This window comes from Bactrocera tryoni, chromosome 3 (genome assembly GCF_016617805.1).
Source record: "Bactrocera tryoni isolate S06 chromosome 3, CSIRO_BtryS06_freeze2, whole genome shotgun sequence".
Taxonomy (NCBI): Eukaryota; Metazoa; Arthropoda; class Insecta; order Diptera; family Tephritidae; genus Bactrocera; species Bactrocera tryoni.
The window spans coordinates 32,380,417-32,398,779 of NC_052501.1; the positions used below are offsets into that span (position 1 = coordinate 32,380,417).

An 18,363-nucleotide genomic window follows, 5' to 3' on the forward strand; every position below is an offset into this window, starting at 1 on the left:
TACCATTAACATATAAACATGTTAGCGTGTTCGTTACCCATTTGTTACTACTAATAAATCTGTTATCTCTTTATGTTATATTATTTGTTACCCATTTGCTTTTTCTAACATATTAAAATTCTTTAAATCAAATTCAGAATTTTTATATTTTTTTGCTTTATTTAATTACTAATTACTTAAACTAATTGTTAATATTAATTAATACCATATATGTATGTAATTAATTTTATAATTACGGGTTGTTAATATAGACTTTCAAAGTTATTACTAGTAATTTTTAATTCAAATATACATATTATTACAAGTTATATTAACAGAAAACTAAACACATGTATAAGTATAATTTTAAGACAGTAAAAATATGGAGATTCTCTTGCTCTTGCAAGATTGCAGTTTGCAAAAATCATATACTCAAACATACAAGGGCACGAGAGCACCCATTGCAGAATCTAGTGATATATGAACGGCCGATTCGGTCAATTTATTGTAAATGACTATTGTGAATTGGCGCACCTTCTGCATTCATTCTTCATAAAAAAACTGTAACAAATCTTTATAATTTAAATAGAAATTATAAAATCTATTTAAAATTTATCTTCCTCAATCAAAATATGTATTTAAGTAAAATGACAGCTGGCACAGTGTTGCAATTATTTCTTTACGTGTCATTGCACGAAAGTAAACATGAAATTTGCTCTGACATATTTTAAAGCCCTTGCAAATATTTTTCTGCATGTTTATTGTTGTGCAGTTACATTAGGTGGAAAAACCTGCAATTCGTGCACCGTGCAAGGGTTTTGCAAGAGCAAGAGAATACCCCTAATATGAAATTTACTACTGTGAGCTCTTTGTAATACTTTTTTAAGCTTTCTTGTTCCCTAAACACATTTAAAAACTATCGCGATCTTTTGCCACCTCATCCAAAATAACACCGCTGCTAAAGACCATAGGGGGACTCTCTTGCTCTTGCAAGATTGCAGATTGCAAAAATCCTATATAAAATCTAGTGATGTGTGAACGGCTGATTCGATCAATTTATTGTAAATGACTATTGTGCATGGTTATTGTGAATTGACGCACCTTCTGCATGCATTTTTAACAAAAAAACTGTAACAAATCATTATAATTTAAATAGAAATTATAAAATCTATTTAAAATTTACCTACCTCAACAATTTAACGTCAAAATATATATTTAAGTAAAATGACAGCTAAAGCAGGGTTGCAATTATGTTTTTGCGTGACATTGCACGCAAATAAAAATGGGTTTTGGTCTGACATATTTTACAGCCCTTGCAAATATTTTTCTTTGTGTGTTTGTTTAAAGGTTTTGCAAGAGCAAGAGAATACCCCTCATATATTTTCATTGTACCGGATCTTGAAGATGAATTTTATATTTCTACAAATGAGAATATTTTTATTTTTTTCTCTGTTACCTTTTTTTCATTTACAATAACTTACCGCTAATTTATCTTCACTCGCACGATATGCTTGTACAATTCCAGTCATATATCGATATTGGCCCTTTGCGTTGTAATAAACTCTGACCCGGCGATGCCTTGTCCTTCAACGTTTATTCAATGCAGTTGACATAGCGGCTCAAATCCTTTATCCCACAAATTAACCAAACAATGGCGCATTTCCCACATTCTGTTAATTCATTATGCTTCTTGAAAAATTGTGTATCGCCTTTTCTCTTTTAACATAATAATATTTCGATAAACTTAAAAACCAATAGTTTTTCTCTTCCCCCATTCAATAAAAAATTGGACAAAATGTAATAGTGTTGGTGAGCTGCTGGAAATTCCGTTTGTGCAATCTGTTATCTCCGTCTTGCAGGGAATCTTGTGATATATTATTCGTGATAGCAAGCAACAGAAGTTTTCGTGTGTAAACTTGTCCTTAACATACAAAATTTATCGATGAGCAGATATTATTACATCTCTCACACATAACAATGTTGTAAGTTTTCATTACGTTTTTATGTTGCGTATAACGTAACAACAGTCAAATGCTTTCGACGTTCTATTCGCGACGAAGTGGTGTACATATACATAATTGTGGTTGACGGTCAAAATAATAATTTTAATTAAAAATAAGGTGGACATTCAACTTGAAAGTAAATAATTGAGATATTAGTAATTGTAAATTGATAATATTTAACCTATATATATGCATAGAAATACTTAAGTTCATTAGTATGTAAACAAGCAAAGGACGGAATATTTGTAGTTACATACTGATTTCGACCAAGTTCTTTAGGAATGGTTAAGTTCGGGACATAATTTATATTTGAAGAAAAAAGTTAATCAAAATTTGTGGTGTTATGATCCTATGCTGAATTTCTCAAAATGATATATGGAATGTTAATACATATATGTATGAGTTTTGCATATTTGCTGATATCATGACACAGTCGAATGTAAAACGAACTGCACCCTTAATTTATGGGCAGAACACATTTCCTGAGGTGCGCTACTGTTGCTTTAGTGTGGGACGTATTTTCAATGTTTTGGGATGCAATGCCACAACTCAGTAAATAGCTGCATATTTGATATCAATTGAAGTAAGCGTAAATATGATACAAAATTATATATATTTTTTTATATTTAAAATAATTTTGCTTACACTATAAATAAAAACATGAGGAACAGTGAGATTGATTAATTTTTTTTTTACTGATTTCTTTTTAGTTTAACTTAATTTCAGATCTTTAATTAAATATATGTTAAGTATTTACTTATTACAAAGTTAACTTGAAGTTCTTTAAAATATATTATTTTAGGTGTAAATTTTAGAATAACATCCCCTGATTTCGGGGTTAAAGTGGGTATGTACGGATAGAGTTGGTCCTCCAGATCAAGAAAATATACATATGTATATAGTGCCGCTGACTTATGGTTTTTGAGATACTTGCATTTAAAGTTCAAAAATTCAACTATTTAACAAAGAATATTCAGTATACTTTGCATTTTTATACATATGTATATAAATATGTGTGTATGTACGTAATTTATGCACTGGCCGTTTAACTTATCTAGAAGAGCCTATTGTATGACCTGAATATATGATTTTTGACTACTTATTTCAAAATATTTTAGTGTATGATATAAAGATGCCAGCTTTTTGATGTTTATTAATTGGATTATTTGCTGTAAAATATACATACTATCGTTTTAGCAATAACATTAGTATTAATTTATTATTATATTATTAACATTAGAAATATATATTATTATTTAAAATTTAAATAAATATATTATGTTTCAGATGTCGAACAAGCAATTTATGGTGTAAAATTTTCGAAACTGGAAAATTCTATAAAACCAAATAAAAATGACGAAGCTTAAGAAATGTGATATACTTATTGCTTTCTTAATTACTTTTAAGATTGCAGTTGTGGCAAATCTTCAAAGAACAACTGACTCAATCACTGACCAACGAAATTATAATCTACCCTCAATAAATACCTTCAATAAGCATTCAAGGATTGAAGAAAATAGTACTCTTAATAGTCCTCAACAAGTGTTCTCTAAACCAAGACGAGCTTTTCACAGCGGAGTCGATGTGGAAAACGCGGAATATCCAGTAAATTCAAATACTTCATTTCATGACAATGAAAATCCATCACACGTTACAGAACCCGTACATCGCAAAGAAATGGCTGAATCTACAAATGATGTGAAAAATGAATTTCATGTAAATGAAGAAATAAATATTACAAATAACAACGGTGAATTATCAAATGTTGAATATGAAGAGCGATCATCTGGTCCCATATTAGACAAAATTAATACCGCTGAGTCTGGTACTGCATTGCCAATATTTTTAACAGAACCCGAGGACATATATGTTATCAAGAACAGACCAGGGGTGCTTAAATGTAAAGCAGCCCATGCACTTCAGGTTAGTAATGTCGAATAAATTCTTATATTCAGAGCATAAAATGCAATACAAAAATAATCATTAATTTCTTAGTTATACTTTAAGTGTAGTGGTAGTTCGCAGCCTCCTCCATCTGAACATGATAAACACGTTGATCCTCACACGGGTGTTCATGTTGAAGAAGTAACTGCAACTATACATCGCGATTTGATTGATGAATATTTTGGAAAAGGTCCTTTCAAATGTGAATGTCATGCATGGTCCTCACGTGGTGTTGCTAAAAGTCAATCAGCGACAATAAGCATAGCATGTAAGTAATTATTAATAAACAATACATGCTAATGTGATCTTTTCACTTTCTAAATGATATAACCTTCTTGATTCTTGTACTCAAGCATCAGTAAATCTCATTACATTGAATTTATTGTAGAAATTTGGCCCTTATTATAGTAGTATGGATATGAAATCAATCCGTCAAAAAATGTAGGTTGAAGTGTTTTCAATCTTCAACTATTTTGTGGTATCATCTATTTAAATCAGTTGTTTTGTACAATACGTAGAAAAAAAGCAAAATTTAAAATTTGTTGAGCTCGTAGAGAAAAGTTTCTAAACTGGACGAGGCAAGCTATAATTTGAAAATAGTAAAAGTTAAATTAAGGTATAATGGAAGATGGTTTAAAATAAACATTTTAAGGGGGTACTCTCATGTGAACGCAAACATTTTACCACTTTTTAGGAAAATTTTTTTATGCGACAACAAAGTTCAATCATTTTAATTTTTTAATATATTTTTATTTGTATTTTGAAATGTACAAAAAAAATTTTTTTTTCAGTTCGTCAGTTTTGGCCCTAATAGTTTTTTCATAGTAATATAAATCAAAACGAAATACATTTTATTATATATGCACCTTTTCGTGAGCAAAAACTGAATTGAATTGTTTTGATTTTTGTTTACAAATTTTAAACTATTCACTTTTTAAGTTGGCAATTATTAATTGATTTCTAAAAATCGTAAGAAGTAAATTACAGTGGGTGTTTAGAAAAATACGTAAGAAATAAAATATCTATTTTATTATTATAATAAAATATTATACATTTTCATATGTTATTTTATTCTGTTTCTAAAAGTGTCATCTAAAATGGTAATAGTTAAAAATTCAAAACTAAAAGTATCCCCTTTATATTTTTTTCTAAATTTGTCTCAATAACTTTTGAAACATAACTCAAACGCATCTGAATGAAATTTTACAAAAATTTTATATATTGAAATTGTTAAAAATAATGAACAGACTCAAGGTTAATAGCCAGAAAATTATTAGAAAAGTAGCCAGAAAAACAAAAAAAAAATTATTTATATAATAATTTCAACTAACTGGCATTATGACAAAAGTACATACTATACAAAGATAGCGAAAATATTCTCGACGTCTTATTTTACCAAAAAAAAAAATTAAAAGTGAGACAAGAATTTTTCAAAGCTATAATGATTGGTCATTTACATGTAAATATATTTTTTAATAAAATAAATCTTGATTTTGTAGATATAAGAAAACATTTTGTTTCCTCACCAACATCACTGAAAATTGAACTGGGTTCCAAAGCTGAATTGCACTGCGAGCCTCCGGGAGGATTTCCAGAGCCAAAAATAACATGGCTCAAAAACAATGCGCCGATTGTAAATACTAATGATCACGGAACAGTTATATCTGCTGATGCCACGACAATAACATTTGACGTTGTATCTTTGCAGGTACTTTATATATACTACTAGTAGATCCGGCATACGCTTTGTGTGACAATGATATAAATTTAATACTATTATCATAAAATGTTCAAAACAGTGAACATATTTACATATATGTGACATGGTCTACGAAAAGGGGGCTTAGGTGTCAAAAAAAAAGGAGAACAATTAATGAGATAACAAGAAACTGACGATTATTTTTAACAGCTTTTCCCAGAAAACTAGTTTTCGCACGTTAGCCCCCTTTTCGTAGACCAGGTCACATATAGTAAATACGAAAACGGTATTGCCGTTATAAGAATCCAAGGGATTGTGTTTGAGGTTTAATTTTCGATTATAAAAATATGTTTTTTTTTAATTTTGAATTGTTTAATTTCTTCAAATTTTTTACTTTATAAAAGTGAAAACATATTTTCATTAAATAAGGCTTCGACTTGATATTACAGAAATTTAAAAAAAAAATTCAAAATTAATGTGTTTCTTTTTTTTGAAAACTCACTCACCCTAACCTCATAACTTGAATATTATATATGTGTATAGATATGTATTTGCTTTTGAGGTTGGCTGACTAATCCGGATTCTTTTTTTTAAATACACAAAATATATTTCGTATTATATTTGTATATTATTTCTGAGTGCATAAATGAAATATGTATCATAATTTTGTATCTTACTGTTATACAACAAAATGTTTTAAAAAATATACTTATTTTTAATATTCAGGACATGGCGAACTATACATGTCATGCTGAGAATGTGGCCGGGAAAAGAATTTCGGACTCAGCTGTTTTAATAGTCTACGGTAAGCAAAAGCAAATAAAAAATGAAAAAAGGCTTTAGCATGACCCTACAATGTTAATCAATTTTCATTTGTCTTTATTCCTTAGTAAATGGTGGTTGGAGTTCATGGAGCTCTTGGAGAGAATGCAAGTGTTTAGGAAAATTAAGTCAAGGTCGAAAAAGAGTTCGTTTTTGTAATAATCCCATTCCTATGAATGGTGGCTCGTTATGCTCTGGAGCGCAAGTTCAAAAATCTGCGGACTGTGTATCCTGTCAAGGTAATATTTTATAAGGTATTCAATTTGCTTTTTCATACATATTATTGTTTTAATGAACAGAAGACACACAAATTGTAACCTCTGATGGATATGATGCATTATCGAGTAAGAAATGTAAGTTTGAATATGAAATTATAAAATAATCATTGTAGATCACTTATGAAGACGCATATATAATATGATGTATGTACATATTGTATTATTGACAATTATTATTTCAGTAGGCAGATGGACACCGTGGAGTGATTGGAGTTCGTGTTCTCCTGACTGTATACAAATACGCCGGCGAAAGTGCATTTATCCTGTCTCTGAAGATTTGAGTGTTGAATCACACGACGGATCTGTTAACAATAATGGCGTAATTGGTCTAGGGTTCGTTAAGGTTCAGTGCCCAGGTAAAGATATACAAACAGCGGAATGTCGCGGAGAGCACTGTTTAATTGGAAATGATGGTAAGGATTTAGCACATTTATATTCAGTAGAGAAAATGCATATATATTATTTCAATTTTAAGGTTTCGACTGGACACTTTACCTTGGCTTAGCTTTTGTCATAACTGTATGTGTAGCATTTGGTGCTGCTCTAATTTACTGTGCTCGTCGGAATTTGGCAATAAATTCTCACTATAATATGACTAGAACAAGTAAGAATTTCCCTAGAACTTTCCTCATTTACTTACATTTTTTTTCAGATATTAACTCGGATTATATGCAAGGAATAAATAAGAAGGGAATCAATATTGAGACGGCAAATGTCAATTACGATTATCCCAGTTCCGATCACAGATTTATGTCTAATGATCATATAATCAATTGTGAAGCTTCCGAACATCACTATGACGTACCAAATTTATCTGCCAAGTAAAATTTGTTGTTTATTTTATTTTGTTGGTTATTTAAACTTCCTGTCGTATTACAGTTATACCAACCCAATAGATGAAATAAGTGCGGAGTACGTCACAGATACACCAGAAACATCCACAGCGGATACATGTAAGATCGTTTAAGCCTTATTACTCTAAATAACACTTTTTTTGATTCATCAATTCTATCTGTGCTATCTATGCGCGATACTCTCTTGTCAAACATGTAATGTAAAAGCACTAACAAAGTTATCGATTTGAATTGTTACAAAAGAGATGAGTAAGAGAGTTAATATGGTATTCATTACGACGCAACTCCTCAGGCAGTGCACATTGCAAACATCCAGGCATAGACTGAACAGAATACCAGACCTTTGAATCTTCGCTCAGAGTTCCGCCTTTTTTTTTGGTTTAAGGGGTCCAACATTTTCCATAAGTTTCCGATTGGATTCAAAACTGTTGATTGTGCTAGACAAGCCGTAACATTAACACCATGATCTGTAAACCATTTTTCTGCAAGACCCGAATTATGCTTCGGGTTGCTATCTTGTTGGAATTGCCAAATTGAAGGCGAAATTCATTCAGTATATGGGAGTATGACATTATCTAAAATTGTAACGTGTATATGGAGGTCCATGTTTTCTTATATCCAAAAAAAATAGGTCCGACACCACACTAAGAAACAGCCCCAAACCATTATATATTGCCGCCACGGTGTTTCAAGGACTGAGTTCTGTAGCGAACGCATATTTCTTTCTTTTGCGCACGTCGGACTCATGTCTAACCATAACTATCGATCATATTGAGATGTCTCCCATCGAACACCTTCATAGTGAGACGCTTATGCTCCTAGTTAAGGAGCATAATGTACTCCTCTCCAAGCAGTTCCTGCTGGGATGTTTTCGTAGAAATCACCCCTGCAGCCATCTGCTTGGAGCGGAAACGCCTCCCAGGAGCATCAAGAGGTCTTTCCTCGACGACGTCGTACAGTACGCCGACCGGACTTCGGACGCAATTGACTTTAGACAGGTGCTGACCGCCATTCACAGTGGAGCGTGAATGGCGTTCTTGGTGTCAAACCACCACCCATCGCAGACGAAGAGCTCGAGTTGCCGCGAGAAACGCGAGTGACCCTAGCGCAACTTCGTTCTGGATATTGTAGCAGGTTAAACTCCTACTTATCCAGAATAGACCCTGACATACCCAATGTATGTCCTGCATGCAACGAGTCTCCGCATGACACTGACCACCTCTTTGCATGCCCTACCAACCCCACTCATCTAACACCCTTTTCCCTTTGGTCCGACCCCGTCGAAACAGCACGTTTCCTGGGCCTCCCGTTAGATGACGTCGACGACAACACAGATAACCCTTACCATCTTAATGGGGATTGAGAAACCGTTAAAACAACAACAACATGTCGAACCAGTCTTTTTTTTAATTTTAAATCTAACCTAATTAATGGGTCGTTTAGCAAAATGAATACCATTGCTTCTATGACATTTTCTCAACATTGGCGCCTTACGAAACAATGTGCCAAAGATATTTTTTCCCCATGAGTCGTTTTCTTACTGCTATTGAAGAAATTTGTGCACCTAATTCTTGTTGAATGAATTTTTCGACTTCCGCATTCATTTTTTGTGGTCGGCCTATTTTTTCGGAAATTTTGAGGCATTAAACACAAATTTTTGGGATATATTCAATATTTTTTCAATTTTCCTTTGTGTGTGGCCCTTTTATTGCAAATTTTGGACGCACAATCTTGCTTTCTAAGAATAATATTTTAGCCGATCTATTTTTCCACATAAATACATAATTGATACAAATATTCATTCTACGGATATAATTAATATAAGACCTTACTACGCTTTTTAAATTCAATATCTTTCATTTATGAAACTATTTCGGTATTGATTCAATTATTTTGCCATTAAGCACGAGGCACTCTATTTACACTTCTTAAATAGAGTTTTTAGAGTTAGCTGTACAACTCGGCATTGCTATCCTTGCCTCTTTTTTAAAAGTACATATGATTGCATTTGTTATTATGCAAAAAAATTACTACTTAAATGCAATTTCTAAAAAATTTACAATTGATTCTATTTTATTGTGCGTAACTGTGTGTATGTATAAGTATGGTTATGTTTTTCCAAAAAATTTATTAGTAGAAAATTTAAAAAAAATAATTACTATTTTCCATGTTTTGTTGAAATATATGTTTTGAATATTATTTTGCTAAATTGCAGTTTACGCAACATAACAAAAAACATGGGCACTTGCATTTCATATTTGTTGCCATCATGCGATCGAAGCTAGGCTTGTACATGTACAAGGTCTGTCGCAAAAGAAACAGAACTTTTTAAATCTAACTGTTTCTGGTGGCGTCACCTATTGGTGGGTATATGAAATAAAAAGTTTGATCTCTTGTTGACATTTCGTAAAAATTTTAAGACAATTGAATAACTACAATCGATGTTATCGATCAAAAAGTGACAGCAGCTTTTGGTCATCGGTCGTAAAATGCAAAGACAAATATTAAATTTTGTTTTAAACTTGGAAAAACGTTTACTGAAACATTTCAAATGATGAAAAAAAGTGTTATGGTGATCAGTGCCTATCCCGTAGTAATGTGCATGAGTGGTTTTAAGCGATTCCAAGAAGGTCGTGAGGACCTCTGTGACGATCAGAAGTCGGTCGTCTTCAGAAGTCAAAAATAAAGACAATTGTACACCGTGAGTTCGTCCCAACTGGCTAAACGATTAATATTGTGTTTTACCTTGGTGTTATGAAGCGTCTTTTGTCACGCATTCGTCGTGCTCGACCACAATACCGTGAGGCAGGGTTCTGGCGCCTGTTGCACGATAATGCGCCGTGTCATCGGTCGACGCTTGTCACTGGATTTTTTGACAAAAACTCCATATTAACCATTAATCACTCACCCTACTCACCTGATCTGGCACCCTGTGATTTTTACCTATTTGGAAAAGCTTCATTTGCCCATGAAAGGACACTGGTTTTTCATATTTGTTGCCATCATGCGATCGAAGCTAGGCTTGTACATGTACAAGGTCTGTCGCAAAAGAAACAGAACTTTTTAAATCTAACTGTTTCTGGTGGCGTCACCTATTGGTGGGTATATGAAATAAAAAGTTTGATCTCTTATAGACATTTCGTAAACATTTTAAGACAATTGGATAACTACAATCGATGTTATCGATCAAAAAGTGACAGCAGCTTTTGGTCATCGGTTGTAAAATGCAAAGAGCAAATATAAAATTTTGTTTTAAACTTGGAAAAACGTTTACTGAAACATTTCAAATGATGAAAAAAGTGTATAGTGATCAGTGCCTATCCCGTAGTAATGTGCATGAGTGGTTTAAGCAATTCCAAGAAGGTCGTGAGGACCTCTGTGACGATCAGAAGTCGGTCGTCTTCAGAAGTCAAAAATAAAGACAATGCTGATATGTTTTTACGATTCCGAGGGTATTGTACACCGAGAGTTCGTCCCACCTGGCCAAACGATTAATGCTGTGTTTTACCTTGGTGTTATGAAGCGTCTTTTGTCACGCATTCGTCGTGCTCGACCACAATACCGTGAGGCAGGGTCCTGGCGCCTGTTGCACGATAAACATATCGTTTTGGTGGATTTTTGACAAAAAACTCCATATTAACCACTTAATCACTCACCCTACTCACCTGATCTGGCACCCTGTGATTTTTACCTATTTGGAAAACTTCATTTGCCCATGAAAGGACACTGGTTTCAGGACATTGTATGTACATCAAAATTTGTATGGCTCTATCAAATCAGCAAAATGATAGTACATTGCTATATTGCTAGCAATCCAGATTTTTAGCAATCTTAAATTGACTGTAGAAATGCCCTTTTAGGATTCAGGCAATGTACAATATATAAGCCTTGTAATCTTGACGTCATTGAACCAACATGGGGACGAATATGAAAAAAAAAAATATTACTAATGTTTTTAATTTTTACGTTTTTTGTTTGATAACTTTATATATGTATCTCTATTAAAAGAAATTTTTAAAATACATTCGATATCTAAACAACTAACGTTTAATTTTCTCTCTACTTAATAGATAATTAGATTCTTCCAAATGTTTTTGGATATAATTTTTTGATGCTTAAATGGTTTGCACATTTATATTTTGAAATATTTTTCCTCAAGATCCCATAAATTCCAATTAACTTTTACTCTTTAATGCATATAGTAAATGAGCCTTAAACCCAAGTTTGTATGTGAACCTTATCTAATTTGAATTCTTCTTCGAATTTATCCACTTTAAAGTGTTTATAGAAAATTATTTAAGCTCGACACAAAAGATAAAAGAAATCTTCATTTTTGGGAAAGCTAATATAATGGCTTGGCAAAAAAGTCTTGCGGTATTTTTATTGAATTTTTTTTTTTATTGAAATTTAAATGAATTTTCGATGACTCATGCCCAGCTCTTGACCGGTGCTACGGCTGCTACTATGCCGGTCTCTTTCGACCAATTCAGCGATTTTATCGCAATTTTCGACGACAGGCCTCCCGGAGCGTGGCGCATCTTCGACCACCTCTACACCAGAACGAAAACGTTGAAACCATCGTTGTGCGGTGGAAATGGAAACTGTATCGGGTTCATAAACTGCACAAATTTTATTGGCGGCTTGGGATGCATTTTTGCCTTTATCGTAGTATGTAGTACTGTAAAATATGCCGTATTTTCTCTTTATTTTGCTCCATGTTTGCGACGCTATAACTCACGAACGACGTAAATGAAACGACAATCAATCAAACACGTATTAGCGCGTGAAATGAGCTTTCCAAAAAGGTATAGCATGACCCGATGCGACGAATAAAACTAGAACTACGCGCTTTCAGCGCCAACTAGCGAAAATACCGCAAGACTTTTTTGACAACCTATTATTTGAACCTAATAATATACATATGTATTTACCAAATTAAAATAGCAAAAATAATTTTTTTTCTTCACACAGGAGTTTTCACATTTTTGTGCACAATAACCCACTGCATAATTATTAATCGTTTCGATTTTAAAACGCGATTTTTTTATGTAAATATAAGCTCTTACCACTTCTGAAACGTAGAAACTGTAGAAATCGTTTTTTACATACGTTTTTTTTATAAATAACGCTAGACCGCTGAAAGTTTACCACTTTTTAACGTATTTGACTTATTTAAGGAGTATACATACATACATAAGTATACAGTTAGAGGCCAAAAATTCAGCAGTTTTTCTGAGAAAACTTTTAAAGTTATTGATCCAAAAATTTGCACACATATTATGCCATTTTTTAAGTATTTTTTAAGACTTAGTATTACTAAAAATATTTATTTGGAAAGGAACCGCAGTTGATCTAAAAAAAAAACGTATTGCGGAACATATTTCCTTAAAGTAATGTTATATCTAACAAATAATTGAAGGAATGCAAAGTAAATTTTTTTGACAAAATGGCGGTTTCAAAAAAAAAAAATTTTTTTTAGCAAAATTTCGGACTTAAATTGTTTATAAAAAATTTTTACTGATTAAAAAAATTATATTAATTACTAAAAAGTAAATTTAAAAAGCTCGTAATAAAATTTGAAACGCCTCTTCAAATTTGCGTGTTACTTCGAAAATATTCCCCAGTACGATGTAAAATTTTCTGTGTATATTCTTAAATATACATACATATGTACATTAAGAAAAAAAAATTGAAAACAAGTCGATTTTTTTCTAACTGTATATAACTCTTTGAAATTTTCATTCGTTAGATAAACGAATAGATTTTCATATATAGAAATTTTTTTTGAAACTCAAAATTTTATTTGAAATTGTAGTATTCTTAAGGTGTAAAAAAAATTTTAAATACAAAACCATTTCATAACTTCATCGATACAAATACTTATCAATTGCTTATAAAAGAATTACAACTTAATAGGTTTTATAATTAATGTATTAAGAAATTTCAAAAATAAAATAACATATTGAAGAAGCTATGGGAGCTTCGTCATCAAAGGTTTGATTTCAAAGCTGTCGTAACTTGGTATTATGTGAAGTTGACTTTCAGGAGGGTAAAACTTCGCATTACTAAATTATATTTCCGATGATTACTTTGATAATTCTAAAATATTTGCCACTTGAGCCTCTTTTTCACATCAAAGACAATCTTTATAGCCTTAGCTATGACCTATATTAAATTATTGTAGTATACAAAAAAGGTTCGTACGTGTTTTCCTGGTTTGACGGTGTTTTGATTTGTCGGTATTTTGATGTGCCGACATTTTCGAACTTCGGATTTTAAGCGTATCCAAACCTTAGATATAAGAGAATCTATACTTCTTGATCCTTTTCTAGTTGAATTCCAGTGGGTTATACGAGGGCTGCTATATATATTTCTGGCCTAATAATGAAAATAGGAATATTTATCAACGAAAATGGTTTTATTGTTTTTCAAAATATTCTCCATCAAGATTTATAAACTTTTGCATGCGCTCAAACCAATTTTCGAAGCACTTTTTCCACTCCGATTGAGACACCTCTAAAACATGGTTTTTGAATGCTTCAACAGCATCTTCTGGCGACGAAAATCGTTGACCACGCATTATTTTCTTGATGTGTGCGAATAGAAAGAAGTCATTGGGTGCCAAGTCAGGGCTGTACGGCGAATGACCCATCAATTCGACGTTTTGGCCGGTTAAAAAGGCGCTGGTTTGAGCCGATGTGTGAGAGCTCGCATTGTCATGGTGCACAATGATTCGTCTTCTCTTGTTCGTTTTTCGAATTTCTCCGAAGACTTCGGGCAAACAAATGGTGGTGTACCACTCAGGATTGACCGTCCTTCGTTGCTCAAGCGGAACAGTCGCCACATGACCAGTTTTGCCGAAGAAACAGGCGACCATTTGCTTCGAAGTGCTTCTTCCACGAACAACTTTCATTGGATTTGGCTCGTCTTGGAAGACCCACACGGTCGATTGCTGTTTTGTTTCGGGTTCATACGCATAGATCCATGATTCGTCACCTGTGACGATCTTATAAACTTTTTTTGAAGCACAGCGATCGTATTTTTTCAGCATTTCTTTACACCAATCCACACGAGCCTTTTTTTGAGCGATTGTCAAATTGTGCGGGATCCAACGAGAACAAACCTTTTTTACGGCCAGGAGTTCATGCAATATCGAATGTATGCTGGTGGGAGAAATGCATAGGCATGCCTCTATCTGAAGGTATGTTACATGACGGTCTTGCATTATCAGTTCATGTACGGCATCGATGTTTTCTGGCACAACGGCTGTTTTTGGACGACCTTCACGGAATTCGTCTTTGAGCGAGCGTCGGCCACGGTTGAATTCGTTGTACCAGTTTTTCACAGTGCTATAAGATGGTGCTTCATATCCATACAAAGATTTTAGTTCATCGATGCACTCTTGTCGTGATAATCCACGTCGAAAGTTGTGAAAAATGATCGCACTAATGTCAATCTAGCGTTAATTTTAAGACACTCTTTATAATATCTCCCATCTGTTGACGTTCTATTTGAAATGATCGTACCTTCAAAAAATGTCTAAAGTTAACGATTTACGTACACATATTTTTTATTTGCCTATTCTTTTGAAACTGTACTAAGACATTTAAGGTTTTAATAAATTTCTTTGAAGTGATCAAAAAATGTATTAAAAAAAATACTTTTACTCTATTACAGCAAATTCCACATACGACATAAAAGGTAATTTTACCTTGCCGTCGTCATCTAAAAATGTAGTAACCGAATTAATAAATAATTCCGGAGGCAGCTTGAGCCTTTATAGAGGAGAAATGATGTTGCATGTGCCAGAGTTTGCCATTGGTAAAAATCAGAAAAAACACATGTCTTTGATTGTATTGAGTGACGAAAGTGCCCGAATATCAATTCCTTGCGCTGAATCGTTATTTGTTTGCAGCACAATTGTATATTGTTCTCCTAGAAATTATAGTTTCCAGAAACCAGTTATAATCAAATTACCGCATTGCTTAATTGAACCACGACAGTGGAATGTGCATATATACCAAGCAGATAACGATCATTACGATATTAACTCGAATTGGAGAAAAATAGTTTCCGTTGGAAAAGAAACTATAAACACACCGGTTTTTGTCAACGTGGAAGAAAAGCATTTATATATAATGACAGAACAATTAGGACGTTTTGCAGTAGTTGCTGAACCAAACAATCTCACCGATTACCTGCCTGCTATTGAGAAATGCGACTTATTGCGTTCAGTCAATTAACGCCGAGCAGCTCAAACTGTAGTCTTCGAATATATGTTGTGAAAGACTTTCCTAATAGTAAGGACATTTGCAAGACAATTGAGGCAAAGTTGGGTGGTACTATTATGGGCGAAAGTGAGACTTTTGCTTTTCACTTAAATACCTGCGATTTAGTAATTCGTGTACGTAACACGGAGTCCAGTTCGTGGGACCTCAAGGAACAAACTAATTATGAACAAATTATACCATATAATCATATTCTCAACAACAATTCAATTTTGCATTGTGAGTTTACCATAAAAAGATCACTGAATTCACAATTGATATTTGATGTGGACTTTGAGCAAAGTGGTTTAGAAAACATGGAATCACGGATTCACTCGTTCATTATTTCAAGTGAACATTTTTCACAAAGTGACGTTCGGTCGCAAACATTTGAAAATCGACAACATCAAGCAATTGTTTCTATTGATCGTGATAGTAGCTTCATAAATGAGACGAATACTTTGAGTAGCGTTTATCTACCACACACATGTAAGCGGCTGATCTGCGATGCTTTGGACCCACCTCGCCAAGATGAAAAAGATTGGCGTTTGTTGGCTAAAAAACTTGGCACAGATCATTATATTGCGTATTTCGCTACAAAGTCATCGCCAACCGAGCAAATCCTCAATCTATGGGAATGTCGAGCAAAACATTCCTCGCGTACAATTGTTGAATTATTAATAGTGTTCAGTGAAATGGACAGAGAGGATATAAAACAAATTATTACAGATACTAACGGCCCTCTTTGGGTGTGAAAAAATATTTGCACAACTGTTATTACTGATAAGTTGAAATGCCTTTATTTGAAAAATTAAGATATTAAAGTAATATATATTATAAATTAAGTAAGCGCATTTATAAGTAAATGTGTATCTAAATATCGAAACATATTCTCTTAAATAGTAGGGGAATTCCCAAAATATTTCACGCATAGTCGCGGTCAAAACCAGTGCTAAAGACCATTTTGTTTTTTAAGATTTCATTGACGACTACAAATTTTTGCTATTTAGTTACTTATTTTATAAACGAATTTTTATAGTGTTACTATACGTTTAAGCATATACCGTGTTCGATATTGCATTTTATAAGGACGTAAAAAATGATATTAAAGCAACAAATGAGTAAATAAAACGCAAAAATATGATATAAAGTACTCACATACATAAAATGAAATTACTTAATACCTGTGATCAAAAATTGTAATTGTAATTGTTATCGAACACTTTTCCATTTTTCTAATTAATTTTAGTTTAATTTACACATAATAATATAATAAATTTATAACATTTTACGACTGAATATTTCATGCATATATGCACGCTATGTTAAGTTTTAAGAAATTAACATGTTTTCTGACCAAATTCATTTTTATACATATGCACGTTTAAATTTATTATCGGAAATAACAAATTAATACTTCGAGATAAGATCATGTTCAAGCTCATACCGTTTTGTTGAATATACATTTATGTATATGGTACAAAACATGTTTGCAATGTGTTTAATTTTCTATAAATGTGCTTTTATAGATTGCAATATTATTCTATCATAGATATGTATAAGCTAAAATATGCCATACTTTCGAAATTATGAGCGCAGTTAATTTTAACTAAGTGAATAATTGATTAAAATAATAAACCACATTCATTTGAAAAATCTTTTTTTTTAAATTATCGCTCTCACTTTATAAGCTAAGTACTTTGGAACAATAACAGATTACTGCTGCACAACTTACTATGACGTCTAATGAATGACCGCGATTGTGAGAAAAAAAAACTAAACTAAATTAAAATAATACTTACCTATTTGCGTAGCCAAATATAAAAAGCATGTGAAAGACAAATAGTGTCCAAATTTTTCCAAGTGCAAAACCGAAAAATAAAAAACTCCGTGCCAAATTCTCCGTTTATTAAGGATAAGAATGGAGTGGCATATGTATTTATATTATATGTAGTTCATAAGATTTAAAATGACTGCTCAACACATACCACTATATAAGATTGTGTCTATTTGTTTCAAAGAAATGAAAAATAAGCACACAATCATGTATGTAAAAGTATGTATACAAACAAAATGTGGTTTGTTCGGACTGTAAAAAATTATACTCATAAATGAATAGATCGTAATTTACATACTATGTACTATGTATGTATATGCTCAAATAGAATAACTCTTGTAAACTAAACATTAATCATGTACAACTGCAACAACAAACATCATGGACATCTAAATATTTTTAGAATGTTCTTGAACAAATTCACACAAGTAATGTTAAGTATAACTTTTATAAATAAACGTCACTGCATAATGTACATTGTTTTGGTATTTACCATATAAGGTTGTATCTTTCGCATTTATAAGCATGTGAAAAGGTAAGTCCAATTTTGTGTTTACTGTATGTATAACGAGTAAGGAAGTGCAAAGTTCGGGTATAACTGAACATTTGATACTCGTACGCTTCAGGTATATAAAACTTGTTAGCTATATGGGGTCTAGGGCAAGTGATCTCCCGATTTG

At 32.5% G+C, this 18,363-nt stretch overlaps 1 protein-coding gene across 1 annotated transcript; it reads left to right on the forward strand.

Moving 5' to 3' along the window:
• Window positions 1-2,125: 2,125 nt before the first annotated feature.
• On the forward strand, window positions 2,126-18,158 carry LOC120770967 (netrin receptor unc-5). Its single transcript, XM_040098698.1, is given in 13 exon segments — window positions 2,126-2,565; window positions 3,270-3,905; window positions 3,978-4,194; window positions 5,426-5,634; window positions 6,352-6,430; window positions 6,516-6,686; window positions 6,747-6,800; window positions 6,908-7,138; window positions 7,201-7,329; window positions 7,378-7,546; window positions 7,605-7,678; window positions 15,257-15,789; window positions 15,792-18,158. Coding segments are annotated over 12 exon segments (3,246 nt in total). The 5' UTR covers window positions 2,126-2,565; window positions 3,270-3,335; the 3' UTR covers window positions 16,602-18,158.
• The last annotated feature ends 205 nt before the right edge of the window (window positions 18,159-18,363 follow it).